At 39.9% G+C, this 19,033-nt stretch overlaps 1 protein-coding gene across 5 annotated transcripts in view; it reads right to left on the bottom strand.

Annotated features, from left to right (window-relative positions):
• Positions 1-5,944: 5,944 nt before the first annotated feature.
• Positions 5,945-19,033, bottom strand: part of KCNIP1 (potassium voltage-gated channel interacting protein 1) — a 307,522-nt gene continuing 294,433 nt past the window's right edge. For all 5 annotated transcript variants that reach the window (XM_033139864.1, XM_033139866.1, XM_033139867.1 and 2 more), the window contains 6 exons: positions 18,347-18,416; positions 17,523-17,593; positions 16,389-16,496; positions 14,332-14,436; positions 14,052-14,114; positions 5,945-6,255 (listed from right to left, as the gene is read on the bottom strand). In XM_033139864.1, the coding sequence (XP_032995755.1) occupies positions 6,208-6,255; positions 14,052-14,114; positions 14,332-14,436; positions 16,389-16,496; positions 17,523-17,593; positions 18,347-18,416 (465 nt within the window). In that variant the 3' untranslated portion in view covers positions 5,945-6,207. The remainder of the gene's footprint in view (positions 6,256-14,051; positions 14,115-14,331; positions 14,437-16,388; positions 16,497-17,522; positions 17,594-18,346; positions 18,417-19,033) is intronic.

Below are 19,033 nucleotides of genomic sequence, written 5' to 3'. Positions count from 1 at the left end.
CTACATTCTACATAATGCTGGTAAAATTCAGGATGATGCAAAACCAATTTATCACAGTATTTTCTCTTATTATCAAGTCTTTGCCATGAATATTGCAATTGTGAAAAATGATCAGGCTATTGAGCTCCAGAACGTTTGCAAAGATGGGGATGATCCAGACCAAGTTAAGCTTTTTAAAAGCACTTTTGAACATGGAGTTCAGTAATAGTTTTAAGCCGATGCCTGGCTTTTTCTCCTCTGATGTACTGCATACTTTTGGCTGAATTGCACTCATTCCCGTGAGCCCATTTCCTGATAATAAATGGCATTACCATGAATGATACTTTTTCTGTTTTCTTTACTTAATAGTCAGGCTGCATGCTCTATTCACAGGTTCAGTCCATGGGTGAGACCTTCTTCAACACAATAAAAGGGTTCAGATGAAAAGCAAGCCAACAAACAAGACTAGATTATTAAGGACCCTGGCATCATCACAGTTAAGCGATAGTAACAAGGGAGAGAATGGCTTCAGTCTCTTTTTATAGTATTCCTTAAAAAAAAAGTTAAAATGCAACATGGTAAGTTCCTGCTACCATGGCCACTAGTAACCTTAATTGCAGATAGGAGACATTTACTCCATTTGAACCATCAATTTTGTCCCACAAAGGTCTACTGGAGTCACTGAGTTTTTATCACTGATGTCAAGAGGAGCAGGAGCAGAACCACTGTGCTATTGGGTGGCCATGCCACATGTAACCTCTATCCATGGCAGCTCCCTTTGACTTGTAAGAGCTTCCTTGTGGCATAACATGTTGAACAGGCTAACAAAATTGAACAAATTAATTTAATTGGCAAAATACTGTATTTGGGGTTGGGTTGGGTTAGTTTTTAGCCAGGAGAAACATTGTGGTAGTGCTAATGGACTGGTCACTGCAGGGAAGGGAAAGGAAAGTGCTTGTGTCAAAGTTCAACATTGTCCTCATTTTTGCTGGATACACACATTAACTTGCATTTTATAGCATTAGTTCCAGTGCATGAAAAAGCATATGCGCTAATGACTGCAATCCTGTGCACACTCACCCTGGAGAATGTCCCACTGAACACATTGGGACTTAATTCTGAGCAGGGCCTGCTTACCCATAGGCGCTAGGGGTGCGGGGCACCCGGGCACCGAGCTCTCAGGGGCACCAGGCTGAGAGTCCGTGGCCGAGATTTGGAGTTGGGGATTGAAGAGCCAGACCAGCTGACAGCCGCTGCTGAGGGGAGCAGAGCCCATTGGAGCGCCACAGGCTTTTCTGCTGTGGGTACTGAGGCAGCTGGCTGGCTCCACCCTCCTGCGTGCCTGCGATTGGTGGGCCGTCGAGATGTCCACCCAGCGCATGCACGCTGCTCACACAAGGCGCACAGCTTTCCTCCCAAGCCTCTGTGGGGATTGCTCTCCTCCCGCAGCAGCATGGGAGAGAGTTGTGTACCCCCCAATAAAGCTCAACAACACCCCCCCCCCAGTTTTTGGCACCCCGGCAACGCATATGCTAAAGACAGCCCTGATTCTGAGGAAACATGCATAGCATTGTGCTCCAAGTAGCCTAATAATGTCATGAGCTCCCACAAACCTTAGCCTACTTTATCAAATGCTTAAAGGGGACTCAGAAGGTGGTAAGCACAAATAACACAAGGTTTAATTTACATTGTGTGTGTGGTTGGTATAGACTTAGCTGAGCTACTATTGTTTATAGATTTAGACTTATTTTATCATTCTATCTGTTTAATTTTCAAATTTGGGGGATTGCAGTACCCCTAATTTGGGTGGTAGGTGAGGATCCATGGAGGGAGGTGCTGAAGTAGGTAGAGAAGCAGTTTTAAGAGGAAAACTAAGATGCCCTCTTACTTCTTTTAAAAATGTCACAGTTGAATTAGTGCCTCAATCTTCAGACTTTTACACACACACAAAGAGAGAGAGCTGTGCAAGCTGGTGCTGTGCATTTATCGGCTTGTGAAATGGCTGCCAGCTAGCTGGGGTGCTTCATAGGTACAGTAAGTTTAGAAGTAGGTCTTGGGGCAAAAGTAGATTTGACATCTTTTGCATTTTTGCATGTAACACACAAGTTTATTGAAATGCAAATAGCAACAGCTGGGAGAAGTAGAGAACTATTGAGGTTGCAGCAGGTAATGGGGGAGGGGAGTTAAACTCTTTCCTGCTCTATCATGGTCCTAAGGAAAGCCCTTTTTCTGAAGCTGAAATTGGCTTTGCGAGAAAATCCCGCATTCAAAACATTTGAGGAAAACCTACTATATAAAGATGTTATATGATATTTTGGTCATTCGTACACCCCATTTTAGAATAGAGAACTGGACTAGAGAAGGGATGGAAACATGTGGTTCTCCAGATACTGTTGGATTCCAACTTCTATCAGTCCTGGCCAGGATGGCTAATGGTCAGAAATTATGGGAGCTGCAGTTCCAATAACATCTGGGATGACCACATGGTCTCCATCCTGGGAGAAGAGGGTCAGGAGATTTACTTTATCCTGCAACAATTATAAATAATAATTAAAGCAGAAGTTCAGAGTTTTCCCCATATTCCAAACTTACAATCTCTTCCACATCATAAAATGGAAAACACTATGACTCACTCCCATGTAGTGGAGAGTGGGCAAATCAGTCAGTGTTTCATGCATAGTTCCTTTTTTAAAAAGAAAAAAAGAAGTTTAGTTGACAAGGAAGATAAAGCAAGGGGACTGGTTGCCAGGATTTTAGCTTGTAAAAAAGGCCCTGGCCTTTTTGAAGGGAACCAGCACCACATTGCACACAAAGCTCCCCATTGAACTAGGGATGCTACAGGCCTCTGTACATACTGCACATTTACAGGGATCAGGGTTTGGAATACAAACCACTGGATCTTTTAAGGAATGGGAAGCAAGGACTGAAAAGCAACAGAGGCTTAAGAAGGAACAATCAGGTAATGAAGAGTCAGTGGAGGCTGGGTTTTCCAAACCAGTTTTTCAAGGTTTAAAGGACAGTATCTTATTGTGAACAAACCTGTCACATCACAAATCCAGTTACACTAGCTATATTGATTTCTATCTAAGTTTAGGCGTTACGGTTAATGTGATTTATAAAATATAAAACTATGGGTGTCATATTTAAAATATATTCCATTGCCAACAACATGTAATCTGTTTGTAAAAAATACCTGTAACACTTTCCTGGAAATCTGATGGTCACAGAGTGTGACCAACCCAATACATTCCTGCCCTTCCTTATTTCTTCTGTCCACAGCCAGTCATTTGTCTAGGCTACAAACTTTCCTAGGCCTTGCGGCGAATCAGGACACATGGCACTTGCAGGCAGCCAAACAAGGTCCTGGCACTAATCTCTAAATTTACTAATTTAGTAATTAGTTAAAACATGCATCTTATTTTTCTAAAATTGGGACTTAAATTAAGAACTAGCTCTTGTATAACAACGGAGATTAATTTTCTGTTATTTCTTTCAATACTGACTACCCAGCTAGGGTTATACACGATAGCAAACAGTTGGATTCTATCCCAAGCAAAATATCCTCATGTTCTAGAGTGTATTCCTCTTGTACTAAATGTACTGGCAGGAGCTCTTTGGGCTTGTAGAAGGCACAGGCAGTGACTGCAACTTCCTACCAAACCAAATGGTTACAGTTGTGTGGAGAAACTGTTCTCACCCCAGTCCAGGTAAAGTTATCCATGACTAAGTGATACTGAAGGCAGTGGGGCTTAAATCTTAACCAGGTTTACTTGGAAGTAAAGTCCAATGGTCTCAGCAGAATTTACTTCCAAGCAAGTTGTTCAGGATTGTCACCTAAGGCTGCAATCCTAAACATGTTATATCAGACTAAACTCCACTGGAACTCAATGGGCTTACTCCCAAGAAAATATACATGATTGTGCCTTACATCACAGAGATAACTTTAGCTGGATTTAGGATTTATAATATGAATGGTGTGTATAACTGGAAATACTGTAAAATCTTGAAATAGTCACCATAAAATTTTACTTAACAATTGTCGTTTTCTTCCAATAGATGTTTCAGATTTCACCCCCAAAAAACTCCCCATCCCCACTAAAAGTATATGCTTTGAACAAAACCATTAAAGTGGTTTAAAATACTTCAAACCCCCCCCCCCCTGCTCTTTATCTTGCTCTTAAACAAACTCATTGTTTTGCAAGCTGGTGCTCCCAGCCTCAGTGAAATCAATGTGTGCTTCATATTGGACTCCAGCCTTGTGGTTTTCAATTATTTTGTATACTGGAAAACAATTTACTTCAAAGCTACTTTAAATGGTCAAATGGTGCATGTTTTAGTGCATACAGAGCATCATGCTTGCTTTTGTGCTTGAAAACTGTAGGCACAACAAACAGGGAAACGGTGCATGATCTCAGTTCATTTCAGTGGGGCTTTGCCTGAGTAGGGACTACTTGGTGGGCTGTTAGCGCTCCATGTTAAATCGGTACGGTGCAAAACAATGTCCAGCACTGTCTGCTGATCCCACATTTCACTGCAGTGTGCAATAGGGAGAATGAATGGAAAAAAACTTATGACTTTTAATATTCCAGCCCTTTGAAACGTTATAGAAGCTTTGGCCTTGGACTGTGCACCTTTCAAACTGATGAAAGCAATGGGGGAAACTTATCAAAGCTTGGTATATTTTGTAGAATATGCTTCAGATTTTGCCTACAAAAGTAAACTCTGCTTTTATCTGATTCTCTTGACTCAGATGAACTATGAGGAATTTCATTCACTTGTATGCACAATGAGAAACTTCACTGGAGTCAGTCAGAGCGACGGCAGGGGACACAAGTATGAGTTTTTAAGGGAAGTAAGTTATGTGTTGGGCATGTCGAGACAATCAGCTGCAAGCACGCCGCAGCTGCTTTCTTGGCATTGTGAAATAATCCTTCAAATCTCAGTCCAGAAGCAGCAGAGCACAAAAAAATCCATAAATATTAATGGGAGTGGGCAGTTGCAGAAGTGGCATTGCTGGTACTCTTCCCATGCTGGATAATTTGTGTCCTATTGCGTGGGAAAGAGAACACAGCCTGAAGGAGGAGGAGGGCTCACATAACAACTGGCAGTTCCAAGGTAAATGCATGTCCATGCACATGCCCTTGCCTTTTACCTTCTTCCCACATCAGCAAGTTCATCCGAAGCAGCTTGCCCTAACCCCGGTACCCACCAGATACTTTGGACTACAACACTCATCAGCCTCCACCAGCATAGCTGATTTGGAGTCCTACCTTGTGGCAAAGTGGGAAGACTTGCTATGGAGGTGTTGGTGGTAAAACTTGACAAGAGGCTTCCCCAAGCTTTGTCTAAGGAAGTGTCAGTTCCAGCTCTCAGCAAGTCCCCTCTTTGCAGGCAGAGCATTGGTGTTAGACTTGCAATATCAAATGGCTATGTGGTGAGGATGGAGTTGCATCACTTGTTATTATTGATACCATGGACACTAGGAAACAGCCAACTGCTGAAAGCCCTCCAGTTTACAACAGCTTTGCCAGTGGGGGAAATAAATCATTTCCCTAGCAGCAATCTGTTGCCTTTTAAGTTCTGGGGAAATGCAGTATCTGTCTCCGAACAGGAAGCATTTCCTTTGCTTTTGTTGACTACAAACTGATCATCTAGACAGGACCTAAATTAATCTTGCTGGCTGTTTACCATGTTAGATTTGTGTCCATTTGCAAAACTAGCACAAGTTTTTCTAGCGCATATCTCACTGTCAAAGCAAAATATAAGCACAACCGTTTGTCCTGTGATGATACAAAAAGAGTTTCTGCTTACAACAGATGTTTAGCAAGCTACTGATGCTGTGGTACCATATGCAATCCAGCTTGCTAGAGCAAAAGCAGCAGAACTTTTGTGATTAGCTAACAGAAACTTGAATATTGTTTTAATCATTTAAACTTCAATAATTCATTAAACTTTAAGCAGCAGGTCTCTCTGGTCAGGTTTTATTAGCATGCTTCCAAATGAAATAAATTCTAATCAGTGTCTCTTGAGGGAGGCGAGATGGAGTTTGTTGCATTCAGAGACACAGCTCAGTTTGCGATGGCATATAAAATCCTTGCACGCTGAGTATGTCCAAGTAGTAAAAAGCTTTCATCAAAAAAGGTGGCAGGGAGAAAAATCTTGACTCACTTTCTTCAGGATCTCATTACACATAAAGTCTCAGATTCCTATGCTGTTCTTCAGCTGCTGTTACATGACATTTTCAAAAAGCTGTAAGGATCTCATGATATTGTCATCCTGGAAGCAATGAGAAAATAAACCATGCATATTTATATTGCATACACAAACAGCTCTGCCAGGCCTGGAGGACTGGTAGAGATGGACCCCCCCCCCCAGATCCATAAATAAACCTTAAGTTGACTATGGACGAGTCCTTGTTGTGGCCTGCAAGCACACAACTATCCCAAATTTGCATAGAATCTAAAGTGTCAACTGGATCCTAGTCATGCAAATCATCATTTGCAATTAATCAAGTTCATTTCATCAAACTATAAACTAAATGCCATTTCCCATTTGATATACTTACTGTAAATATATATGAATCAGTTTGTTGAACTAAAATCTTATGTTTCAGTTACAGGTAGGTAGTCATGTTGGTCTGCCATAGTCAAAACAAAATAAAAAATAAATTCCTTCCAGTAGCACCTTAGAGACCAACTACAGGTAAGTTTGTTCTTGGTATGAGCTTTCGTGTGCATGCACACTTCTTCAGATTCTGAAGAAGTGTGCATGCACATGAAAGCTCATACCAAGAACAAACTTAGTTGGTCTCTAAGGTGCTACTGGAAGGATTTTTTATTATTATTTTGTTTTTAAAATCTATGTATAGACCTGCACTATTGCTTGACTTGAAGTTGCTGCCTTTACATTTAAATATATATTATATACCAGGGTGAGGAACTTTGTGGGGGGGCGCAAATATGGCCCTCCAGCCCTCCCTGTATGATCCTCAGGATTCTCTCCAGCCAACACCTCCCCTTAGGCCACACAACTGTCAACACACCACTGCAGTTCTTTGGCTTGGATGGAATCTTCCTTTGAACTGTAATAAAGCCCGTTGCTTGCCTGGGTGGAAAGAGATGGGACTGTGGAATACCATTCTGGTGACTTGGGAATGCCTCCCCACCCCAAGGATTCAACTGAAGTTTCGGTGAGAGAGAGAAAGAGAGAGAGAGAGAGAGAGAGAGAGAGAGAGAGAGAGAGAGCAAGAGGTACCAAAAATGGAAATGCCCTTGTACTGTAAATGCATAGCTAAGTCCCTGGAAAATAATAAAAACATGTTTAAATGAGTGCAAATGTACCAATGTCTATGGCCAAAACCAATTACCATATGAATTAGCTCTGAATGCTATGCATTTTCTCCTATTTATACATGTTTCTATGCAAACTTGCATATTGTCCAGTGCTATATACTGCCATATAGAGGGCCTCTACCTTACTGGGAATCAACTACCTGGGCCAGGCATCATCTGAATCTGCTTCTAGGCCTTGATGGTGGAAGCATTGATTTAAAAGCAATCAAGAGGCTCGTCAACGATGGATATTCTAAAAAAATACTGCTAAGATTTGGCAGTCATAGAATTCCAACCAAAATTCTAGGGGGAAGAGCTTATTTAGCCCAGAAAGGAATTATCCCACATCGACATTTCGAAGACATTTCACTCAGACCATTGACTGCATTTAAAAGACTGAACAGGATCAACAAAGTCACGTCATCTGAAGTTGATACCTGTCCTACTCCCGTGAAAGAACTCAGTCGATGGGAGAAATTGCAGTCAGTAACTCAGGAGACTACACAAGAAAAACCTAAGTTACCAAACTATGCATCTGTAACATTAAATGACAGCTCTGCTCTCGATCCAGCAGATTGGACAGCCCCAGAAGAAGAAGATTTGCTGAGTAATTTTCTCAATCTACCAGATAAAGAGCAAATAAGTATACTTAGCAAACTGACGAAACTACAGTCCAAGCTGACCAAAATACATCAACATGGTCAACAAAATGCAGGAGAAACAACATACAATCAAACCCTGCACCTACCAGCTCTCTCCCCAAAATGCATAGTTAAAAAGAGTACTACCAGTGGAAATTTCAAATGCATAGATGCAGAGCTACAAACTCAGCCCTCTACGGAATATGTCATGGAGAGGAAGAATCCAAATAACGTGACCACAAATTCCTGGCTGAGCTATCAAGTACTAGCTCCAAATGAAATAGGTAGCCCTTCTTTAGGAACTATAAACGATACTGACACTGTCGAACAACAGATGATCATCGGCAGAGCTGATGTTCCGAGTCTAACATCAAATGAGTCCAAAGAAATGGAAGTAGAGACTGATAATAGATCCAACGCCCACAACTGTCTGTCAACTATAGAAATCTCCCAGGAACAAGGAACACCAAAGGAAGAAGCCCAAGAAAGGGAGGGAGTTCCAACTTCTCACACCTCAAAAAAGAACTTAGAGGATCCGCCGATATGTTCCCCACCGAAAGCAGTGGCAAATGGCTGTATCTGTGTAGGACAAAACCTCTCTCTGAGTTTAATAACTGAATTAGACTGACTAAACTCTACAAATCAGCCGCAAATTCAAAAACAGACTTTACGCCTGCTGTCCTGGAACATCGCAGGGTGGGGAAATAAAGGCGGTGACCCAGACCTAATGAACTTTCTCAAAGACTTTGAATTAATACTTCTACAAGAAACATGGTCAACCGGAAAGATCAAAATCAGCGGATTCACCTCCTATATGATACCTGCATGGAAAACAAATACGAGGGGCCGGCCAAAGGCAGGTTTCTGCTGCCTGATTAAAGACAACTTAGGGTTTGAAATCAAACAGCTAAAAGAATGCTCCCCACTTGCACAAGCTTTACTTTTAACTCAAAAAAATGATACTTTGCTCCTTGTAAATGTCTATGTTCCCCCTACCAAAAGTAAGAACTGCAGTGAGAACTGGTCACAATTAACCCTTTATATAGAAAACCTGATTGATAAATACCCAAACGCCTCACTAATAATAGGAGGCGATTTCAATGCTAGAGTGGGAACCAATAATGAACAACTATGTAGCAAACTAAATTGGAATACTGATAACGATACTGCTTACGCTCTGAAAATAGGACGACTCTCCAGAGACAGGGTTGTAAATAGGGAAGGCCTATATCTACTTGAGTTTTGTAACAACTTTAATATGCAGATTGTGAATGGTTCAACAAAAGGGGATGGAAGTGGGGAATTTACATATTTTCCCCCCAGAGGATGCAGTGTTATTGATTATATCCTTGTCCCTTATAGTATTGTAAACTTGATTATGGACTTCAAAATTGGAATGCGTACTGAAAGCGATCACCAACCACTATTGCTGTCTATCAATTTAAAGTTTGAAAATGAAATAACCAATTGTAACATTACAGGACCTTGTCAATATAAACAAATGACCCAACTAAAATGGTCCCAAGAAACGAGTGCAGTAGTGGGGCAAAAACTTACAACCAATCTGAGAAAACAAGTGTTACTAAATTTAAAGAACATCAGTTCCCATAGGGACATTCTGAAAACCGATAATGAGATTTTTCAAATGTTCGTAGATCTTAATACTCCACCTAAAATTTGGGCACTTAAACACAGCGCTAGCCCTTGGTTTGATGATGAATGTTTCCAACTTAAAAGAAAACTCCGCCAAGCCTTCAAAAATAACAGTACCAAACTAGAACCCGCCTATTTAGATGAAAAAAGAAAATATCACTATATTCTGGCCGAAAAGAAACAAAAATATGCCACCCAACAATGGTTACAGTTATTTGACTCAATTCAGAGTAAAAACAACAAAGCTTTCTGGATGCTAGTATATGGAGGCCAGAAAGCCGACAATCAATTAACCCCTTCACCAATCACAGAATCTAAATGGTCCCAATATTTCACATCCGTATTTAACGATCTATGTAACAAACTCAAAAGAAATGAGGCCATAGACAATAAAATAGACAGATTGAAGGAGTGGCCAAGGGTAGAAGAGGAGGAAATTAGAGAGACAGTCAAAAACTTCAAATCAGGGAAATCACCCGGGCCGGACGGTTTACCGATAGAACTATTCAAGACATACATAGACTGGTGGGCAGAACCCTTAGCTCAACTATTTACTCTCATTGACAAACACGGGATCATACCTGAGATATGGCTAAGATCAATAATTATCCCAATTTTTAAAAACGGTGACCCAAATGAACCAAAGAATTATAGACCGATAAGCCTGATATCAGTGGTAGGGAAAATCTATGCCAAGCATCTTTTATCTAAACTTCTTACCTGGATGAAAAATCTAAATTTACCAGGGAAAGAACTTATAGGCTTCTCTAAAGGCTGCTCTACCTTAGACCATTGCCTTGTACTTATGCATTTGGTCGAAAAATATAGGTCGCAAAAGCAATCTAAGATTTATGCAGCTTTTGTAGACTTTCGTGGTGCCTTTGACTCAATTGACCATGAAAAATTGTGGAAGAAACTTGTTGAGCTAAAAATTGATCAACGCCTATTGATTCTAATACAAAATCTATATTCTTTTAATATTTGTCAAGTCAAACTTAATATTAAAGGTCATCTTTCCTCTGATATCCCAAACACGAAAGGGGTAAAAATAGGATGTATTCTTGCCCCCTTTCTATTTAATTTATTTTTATCAGATCTGCCAGATTACTTTCAAAAAATAGAATCACACGCCCCCAAACTTAATCAGAAACACGTTCCTCTTTTATTATACGCTGATGACACTGTCTTGCTATCATTAACAAGCTTGGGTTTGAAATGTCTTATACTTTCCCTGACCCTCTACTGCGAAATTAACAAACTCTCTATAAATTATGAGAAGACAAAAAATTTGGTCTTCTCTAACAGCTGGAAATTAGAGAAATGGAAAATAAGAGAGCAAGAAATCCAACAAGTGAAGATGTATAGATATCTGGGAATTCTATTCCAGAGCAATTTAGGGTGGTCTATCCATCGCACAAATGCTATAAAACAGGCAAAGTGTACCTCATCAGTAGTTACTCGTTTTTATTATCAGAAGGGAAATCAATTTATCCCTGCGGCCAACCAGATATTCCAAGCAAAAGTGCTATCCCAGATATTTTATGGGATCCCACTATGGGTACAAGCATTTAACAGTGACTTAGAAAAGATTCACTCTAGTTTCTTGAGACGTATCCTTGGACTCCCAAATGTTATTAAATATGAAACAATGTGTGCAGAATTAGGCATACACACAATGGAATACTGGGCCTGGACCACCGCTATAAAATACTGGCTGCGCTGCCATTTCCGCTGTCCACCATCAAGCTTGCTATCTGACCTCCTTAAGGACTCCTATAAATCTAGATGGTACCAACTCCTAGAAAATAAAATCAGATAGATAGGCATCGAGCTGGAGCCCTTGTACAATTCAAGCGAGCAACATATCTTTCACAATGTCCAAATTAGACTAAAGGATGTTGAGAGACAAAATATTTTGGCAGCAGTAAATAAAATTTGCCCTCCCATATTCTATGATTTAAATATCCTAGATAGCAGGGTCAACTATGTCACTAAACTAATAATACCAGCCCAATGTAGGGCATTTATGTTGGCCCGACTGAATATCTTTCCCTCGGCATTTGTCAAGGGTAGATATCAGAATATTCCCAGAAACAAGAGATACTGCAGATGTTCTCTGAATGTCCCGGACACTGTAGAGCATATTCTCTTTTATTGTCCACTACACAGTACGCTGCGTGAACGTGTGTTGTCCCCCCTTTTGGAAGGTTTGGAACCGCAGCAGGGTGGAAGTGTTGGATTCTGTCTCTCTGACATTGACCAAGGGGTGACTGCGGGGGTAGCCGAGTTTTTGGCAGCAGTGCTTCAAGGAGTACTTTAACAGGACGAAATTCTAGATTTTACTAACACACACATACGATCAGAATATGAGTTTAATTGTTGTTTCTTTCTGTATATATATTTTAAAGTTCCTGTATGTGATTCTTTCTCTCGTGATTTTACATGTAAATGCCTAATAAAGGTTTGATAAGTAGTACTATACTGCCAGCCATCTGTTTTTTAAATTCAAGGCCCTGTTTCTGGACTGTGATACACTATATCACAGTGTATATACTGTATACACTTGGGCTGCAATGCAGACGCAAATGCCAGCAAGAGAACTTTGCTTGGACCTGTGAGAGACTTCATTAGTACACAAGGAGTCCGTTAGGATTGACTGCTCTCATTCCCTTTCCAAGATGAGGTACCTTCTCTCCTACTGAAGACTTCTTAATTAATAAGCATATTATTATGCCGTATTATTCCAAATGACATTAACCTACTGTGACCATAATTTTGATTATGGTGATCCAATTATGCATATCCAATCAATATAGTAATATAAAATAGAATCCACAAGCAAACTAAGAGTATGGAGCTGGTCTCAGTGGCTCTCTAGGGTTTTAGGCAGCGGACATTCCCTGGTCTACCTGGAAATGTTGGGGATTGAACCAGGGACCTTTTGCATGCAAAGCAGATGCTCTACCACTGAGATATGGCCCTCCTATAGTTTACCTTCCCTGTGGCGCTTCCCATTACATCTATGTGTAATGTTGAATTAAAGAACAGGGGGGCAGGAGAGAAATCAATATTCCACTAAAGTCCATTAGTTTCAGTGGAGCTGGATGATATTCCAGATGTCCAATTTTAATCCTCTTTCTTAAAGCCATGTGTTCATTTATTTCACGTTTATCTTGAGCTTACAAAAATACTTATATTATCAAAATTTCAGAGACATAAGAACCACATAAGCTACTTTTTCTAGTTCACCCCCCCCCCCCCGTTTGCACAAATACAATCTTCAATACAGAAGATATCTAGGCAGCTGCCACTGCTTCCAACTTATACCTATTTTAAAACCATTTTGGGGTCAAACACTGGGGTTCCGATTGATTTGCTGTACTTTGCATAAGTAGCTTCCGTATAGAACTGTTCAAAATCCATAGCAACATCTTTACTAGCACTAATCAAAATGTCACAAAGTGTGTGAACAAGCCTTCAGGTTCTCCAGAATTCTTCACTGAGCAAAGAATTCAGTGAAGTGCAGGGTGGGTAAAGCCTGGTGTCAAAAGCCATAAATGCTTGAGATAGATTGTTGAAAGGAAACAGCTGCAGACTCAGTTAGATTAGGATCTCATGAGTGTTGTGCAGGTTTCAGGTTACACTTAGGGCTTTCTAGGCGTGGGACAAGCTAATTGTGGATGAGCCCTTAGGAATGCTGAGGCAATTCCACTCACACCATTTCCATTTTTGAGAGTATAAGGCATCATGCGTTGTTTTGCCTTGGAACCTTCCACCAACTTTTAGTTTTGCCATGGTTGCAGTCTTTTCTTCATATAGAAACTAAAATGCAGCAGCTACTGCTTTCAGGAATCATCTGGACATTGTGATTTCAGATGAGCAGAGAGAAGGAAATTTGGGGAGTTGATTCTCACTTCTAGGTTAGTAAATATATAGCTATAGCTATCTCAGTCTCTACCTGTATATCATCATAACGCATAGAGAATGTGAGCAATAAGTGAAGGTCTACGGAATGAGTAACAGAGCCTTGCTATTCTTAGTGTGAAATAATAAATACACCCACAAGGAAATAAATCCCACTAGACCTTTTTCTAAGTATGCATAAGATTGTGCTCTCCGTTGCACAGACAGTTCAGAACATGACTTGGACATGTCCAGATAATACAGATATATGGTTTCTCTGTGCACATGTACACAATCCCTTTACCTCCAAACTGCAACTGTATGTGCAGCCCCATTGTATGCATTATGTGCACTGTGTCTTCCCTGTTCTTTCTACCAGTGGTGAAGTGCAGCAAAGAATCCTGAACTTCATAAGGAAGTTCAGCCATAATGGCCCAATCAAAACCCAATGTCCTGGAGCTCTCAGCTTTTGGGTGAAGTGAAATCTGAGCTTTCTGGCATGAGACAATCACTTGGCTAACTTTACTATGGAAGGAAGTCTTACCTCCTGACATGACTCAATAAACTCATCCAGAGTAACGACACCATCCTTATTTTTATCCATTTTCTGCAATACAGAAAAATACAAACTTTGAGTTCATAGCACTACTGCATTTACAAAGTGCAGCATAATGTAACACCGATACGATTCATATACATCTATGTGGTTTTGCAGATTTAAACAGATTCTACTGCCAACACACAAAATGCCTGAAAATATACTAGGTATGAGTTCAAACATAAGGGAGATACCGGTATATGTGCACTAACAAATGGAAATTTACCTGGAAAAAAACTTCTACGTGCTGCCTTGGAGCATCGTCTTTCAGCACTGGGTAGGTGTATTTGCCCATCATATCATAAATTGCCTTTACTATATCCATCATTTCCTGGAATTGTGACAATCAAAACACAAGGGAGACATCAAACAGGGCTCTGGCTCACTAACATTTCTAGTATTAACCTTCAACAAAGAGAATGCAGCTAGTTTGTGGGCCAACACTCTTATTCTATGGGGGGGGGGGTTGAAAGCCCACACACAAAGGAATAGTGTTGCTGTGCTTTAGATCTAAATACCTATGAATATCACATATGCTGAAATCTAAAATACACAGAGTTTTCCACATTTTCTCCTTTATCACCCTCAAGAAAAAAATTATGCTTGGTAGCTATGCATTCTGTGGATTATTATTATTATTATTATTATTATTATTATTATTAATCTGGGAGCAAATTTGCTCTGCAAATGCAATCTGGTTCTACATCAAGGTAGACCTGGTGAATATATCTGAGAGTTTCAATAGCTTTAAAAATGTAGTTTCTATTTGTGGACCTCTGTATAAAGTGAAATTGGGCTAAGGAACACCCCTCTCCCTGACTGCTGATCTATCTATCTATCTATCTATCTATCTATCTATCTATCTATCTATCTATCATCTCTGCAGTTTCTTGTATACGGTACACACATTACTTTTTACTGACTGTAAAGTGTGCTTTCCAACCCATCTTTGCTAATGTAATACTAAAAACAAGCTGGTTTAATTTACCAAATTATCTTCACACATTTTACCGTTGGCTACTGTAGTGGCAATGACTGTGCACCTACTTGAATCTGATTGTAATTGAAATAATAATAATAATAATAATAATAATAATAATAATAATAATAATAATAATAATAATTGTCCAGTAGCACCTTACAGACCAACTAAGAACAAACTTAGTTGGTCTATAAAGTGCTACTGGACATTTTTTTTTTTGACTGTGTCAGACCAACACGGCTACCTACCTGAATCTGATTGTAATTGTTTGTTTCTATTGTTTAAATATAGATGGCTAGATAATCTCTTGAATAGTTCAATTTGCATGCAATATATTACATATATTATGCAATAATCTACATTAACATTTGAGTACAGGGGTCTGGCCTTGACTGATTTTGTAAAGGAAACACAATTTTGTAGGCTGCTCTTGCAGATTCCTGATGTCTCATTCACCACCATGATCAAATTCAACTAAGGTATCTGGCTTCTTTGATGTATGTAGCAAGCCTTATGAACCTTAGACCGTTCCATTTCAAAGAAACACAAACATTTCCTGGCACAGCTTGTGGCTCAAAAGAGATAATTAGTTCATGTAATTTGTTGAACATATTGAGGGAGGTTGTTGCCATGAAATCGGTGAAGTCGTTAAGGACTAAAATGGCCAAGTTGGCATATGGTGTTCCATGTGCTGTTAATTTATCTGTGAGACTCATTATTACTGTGGCCACAAATGTGTTGTGAACTTGTTCCTTGCTTTCATCTTCTTCCAAGGAAACTGGTTGGCGAGATCTAAGTCAGACATTTTGTTCTCTCAAAGTCTTGTCTCTGGCACGGTATGTCCAACAATTGCATTACTTCCTGTTTTCTTATTCCTCCTGTTAGTTTACTAATGCCGTATAGATGGGTCCTCTTTGAGATCCAACCAAAATTAAAGTGCTTCAGTTTTAACTAGAGAGTTATATATTATAATTGAATTTGTTGTAACTCCTGGGGTCTAGGGTGAGGGTCCAGGTAGATTTTTTAAAAAATAATAAAACCATAACAAATACCTATTATTTAACATGTATCAAAAGCCAACTCATAATTATTTTTTCCTTTAAATAAGATGTATGAGTGTGAGTTGGCTTTGGCTCAGAGCCAGCTATAGTTGAATAGGCAGCACATGCTGACCTGGGCTGGGGTGTTTTCAGTCTGTTGTGCCAAGGTTTAATTACATTTTAAGATGAGCAGCCGGACAGCATTTTCCAACCCTCCATTTTCATTTCCTTTAGAAAGCTGACTAGGTACCACCGACTCACCTCTTTGTTTATATAGCCATCTTTATTTATGTCATACAGATTAAATGTCCATCGTAGCTTTTCGTGAACTGTTCCTCTCAACAGAATGGATAGTGCCATCACAAAATCCTTTTGACAGAAGAATACAAATATATTTTAATTGGGACAGAAAGTTTTCGCCGAGTCTCTGTATAGAACAGTGTTTTTCAACCACTGTTCCGCGGCACACTAGTGTGCCGCGAGATGTTGCCTGGTGTGCCGTGGGAAAAATTGAAAAATTACTTTATATATAGTCAATATAGGCACAGAGTTAAAATTTTTAACATTTTCTAATGGTGGTGTGCCTCGTGATTTTTTTCATGAAACAAGTGTGCCTTTGCCCAAAAAAGGTTGAAAAACACTGGTATAGAAGTGTGTGTCTTATAATATGTTGCCTTATTATAACATTCCCTTCTCTGCAATAACATTCATTTACACCATTAACCATCCCTTCATTAATCCTAAGGATACAGTGATGTGACTTGGTGATTCTGCCTACCAGCCAAGTCTCAGTGCCTAGTTCCATACCTCCCCCACATACATTCCAGGGAAGAGTTTTGTTCCAAAGTGCACTCTTCTCAGCTCCTGTCCACTTTCCCTCCACAATCTGTTTAAAAGCTGTCCTGTTTCCTTTTTATTTTAAGCACCAACAGTCTGGTTTCATTCTGGTTCAAGTGGAGCCTTTCCTTTTTGCATAGGCCCAGCTTATCCCAGATTTTCCCCAGTGCCTAACAAATCCAAAACCTGCTCCCTGACACTATCTCATCAACACACTGAAACTACAAATATGTGTCAGAGAAAGCTACCTTCTAGGTTCTGACTTTCAACATGCTACCTAGCAACCTAAGTTTTGCTTCCAGGATCTTTTAACCACCTTACCCCCTATCATTGGTGCCAACCTTTTCATTTCCATGGAGCTTGCATGGGAATGGGCTGTATCAAGAATGAGAAGACAACATGTAGCCTACTGGATCAATTTCTATTGGTTACATTAAGTACAAACTGCCAGGCCTATAACACTTTTCTTCAGAGACATGGAAAGGAAAAGGTTTGGAAACTATGATGTTCAGTAATATGATCTACAATAATAACCAGAACAAACTATTATTCCATTACCTCAAATTTCACAGATCCATTCTGTGCTGTATCAAATGCATTAAAGAGATAATGGGCATACATACTAGCATCTGAAATAAAACACAGTAAGAGGATGTATTGTTAAATAAATTTAAATAAGCGTATGTACAGTTGAGCTGAATGTTCTCCTGGTTAATTTTTCAACTTGAAAGTAGTGATTCAAGAGGGGACACACCCAACCTCTTAAATCCTACCTTTCTCATAGCTGCTCACTACTGTTCACAGCCTCTTCTCCCTTTGCTGCTACTTCTGTTACCTTTCCCCCCACACTATTCCATGATTTCCCAAGTAATCCCAGTCAATTAGAGATCAGATATCTAGCCAGATTTGGCTCTTCGTTTATGTTGCAGTCACTAAACAGATTATGAAGCCAATTTTGAGAGAGAGGACAATGTTTCCAATGCATATGGCTGACCATAGCCAATCAAGGCTCACAAAACTATTCACAAACCCTTTACAACTATCCTCTCCAAAAATCACTGAGATAGACACTTCTAATTCTAATTACATTGTTTTTATGAGCATATGCAAACTGCAGCCATACATGCAATGCTCGCAATTATTCTGAAATTATCCAAAATGATATTCAAAATTATACAACAACCATACCATGAGCATTTTTAAATAACACGTGGAGTCAATTTTGGTTTCATACTTTAATGTACTGGGGGTGCCTGTCAGCCCTGCATTCCAACCCTTCTATAGGGAGATCAGTTTTCTTAAGCTGATGTGCATCATTTTTGTGTGACTCATGACTTCTGAAATTTGAGCTACACTTCATAGATGGAATGCTCTCCACTCACCCCCATGTGGGAAAAACTGTGCATAGATCTGTTTGAACGTCTCTTCATTAACAGCTCCACTAGGACATTCCTGTTGGGGGGGGGGAATGAGTAAAAAACAGTTAATATTTCATTTGCAATACTGCCTGTTCCCAGACACAGCATTCATATCCTTATACCTCTGTCCTCTGAGCACGTTCTGTACAGGATGTATGCTAGCACCCAAGGCAATCTCTTGTGGTACTTTCAATCAGTCCCGTCCCCTGCCTTCTGTCAACAAGCAATGACTTTTGTGGTTACCAGACAGTGAAAAATAAAGTAGAAGGGGGTTCATTGCATAATTCACTCTATTGCCCATATTGGGAGAAGATGAAAAAATCTGGAGATTTTCATCTGGAGAAGATGAAAAAAATTAATTTGTCCAGGAAACACAAGATTGCAGAGACTGCTGTGAGTTTGACCCTACCACCACCACCTCAGGCAACAAACTTCCATTTGATTCCCATCAAATGAAAACTACAAGAATCAAGGCAAGTTGGGCTGTCTGACTATACCAGGGGTAGCCAACACACTTCTCTCCAGATATTGTCAGTCAACTCTGAGAACAGGACTCTGGACTAGATTAGTTTTTTACATTCTTATGTTAACTCCCGTCAGCTCCTTTCAGCATGGCAAATGCTCAAGGGTGATGGGAGTTGCAGTTCAACA

This window comes from Lacerta agilis, chromosome 2 (genome assembly GCF_009819535.1).
Source record: "Lacerta agilis isolate rLacAgi1 chromosome 2, rLacAgi1.pri, whole genome shotgun sequence".
Classification (NCBI taxonomy): domain Eukaryota; kingdom Metazoa; phylum Chordata; class Lepidosauria; order Squamata; family Lacertidae; genus Lacerta; species Lacerta agilis.
Note: the sequence above shows the minus strand (reverse complement) of the source record. Positions and strands in the feature narration are given on the sequence as shown.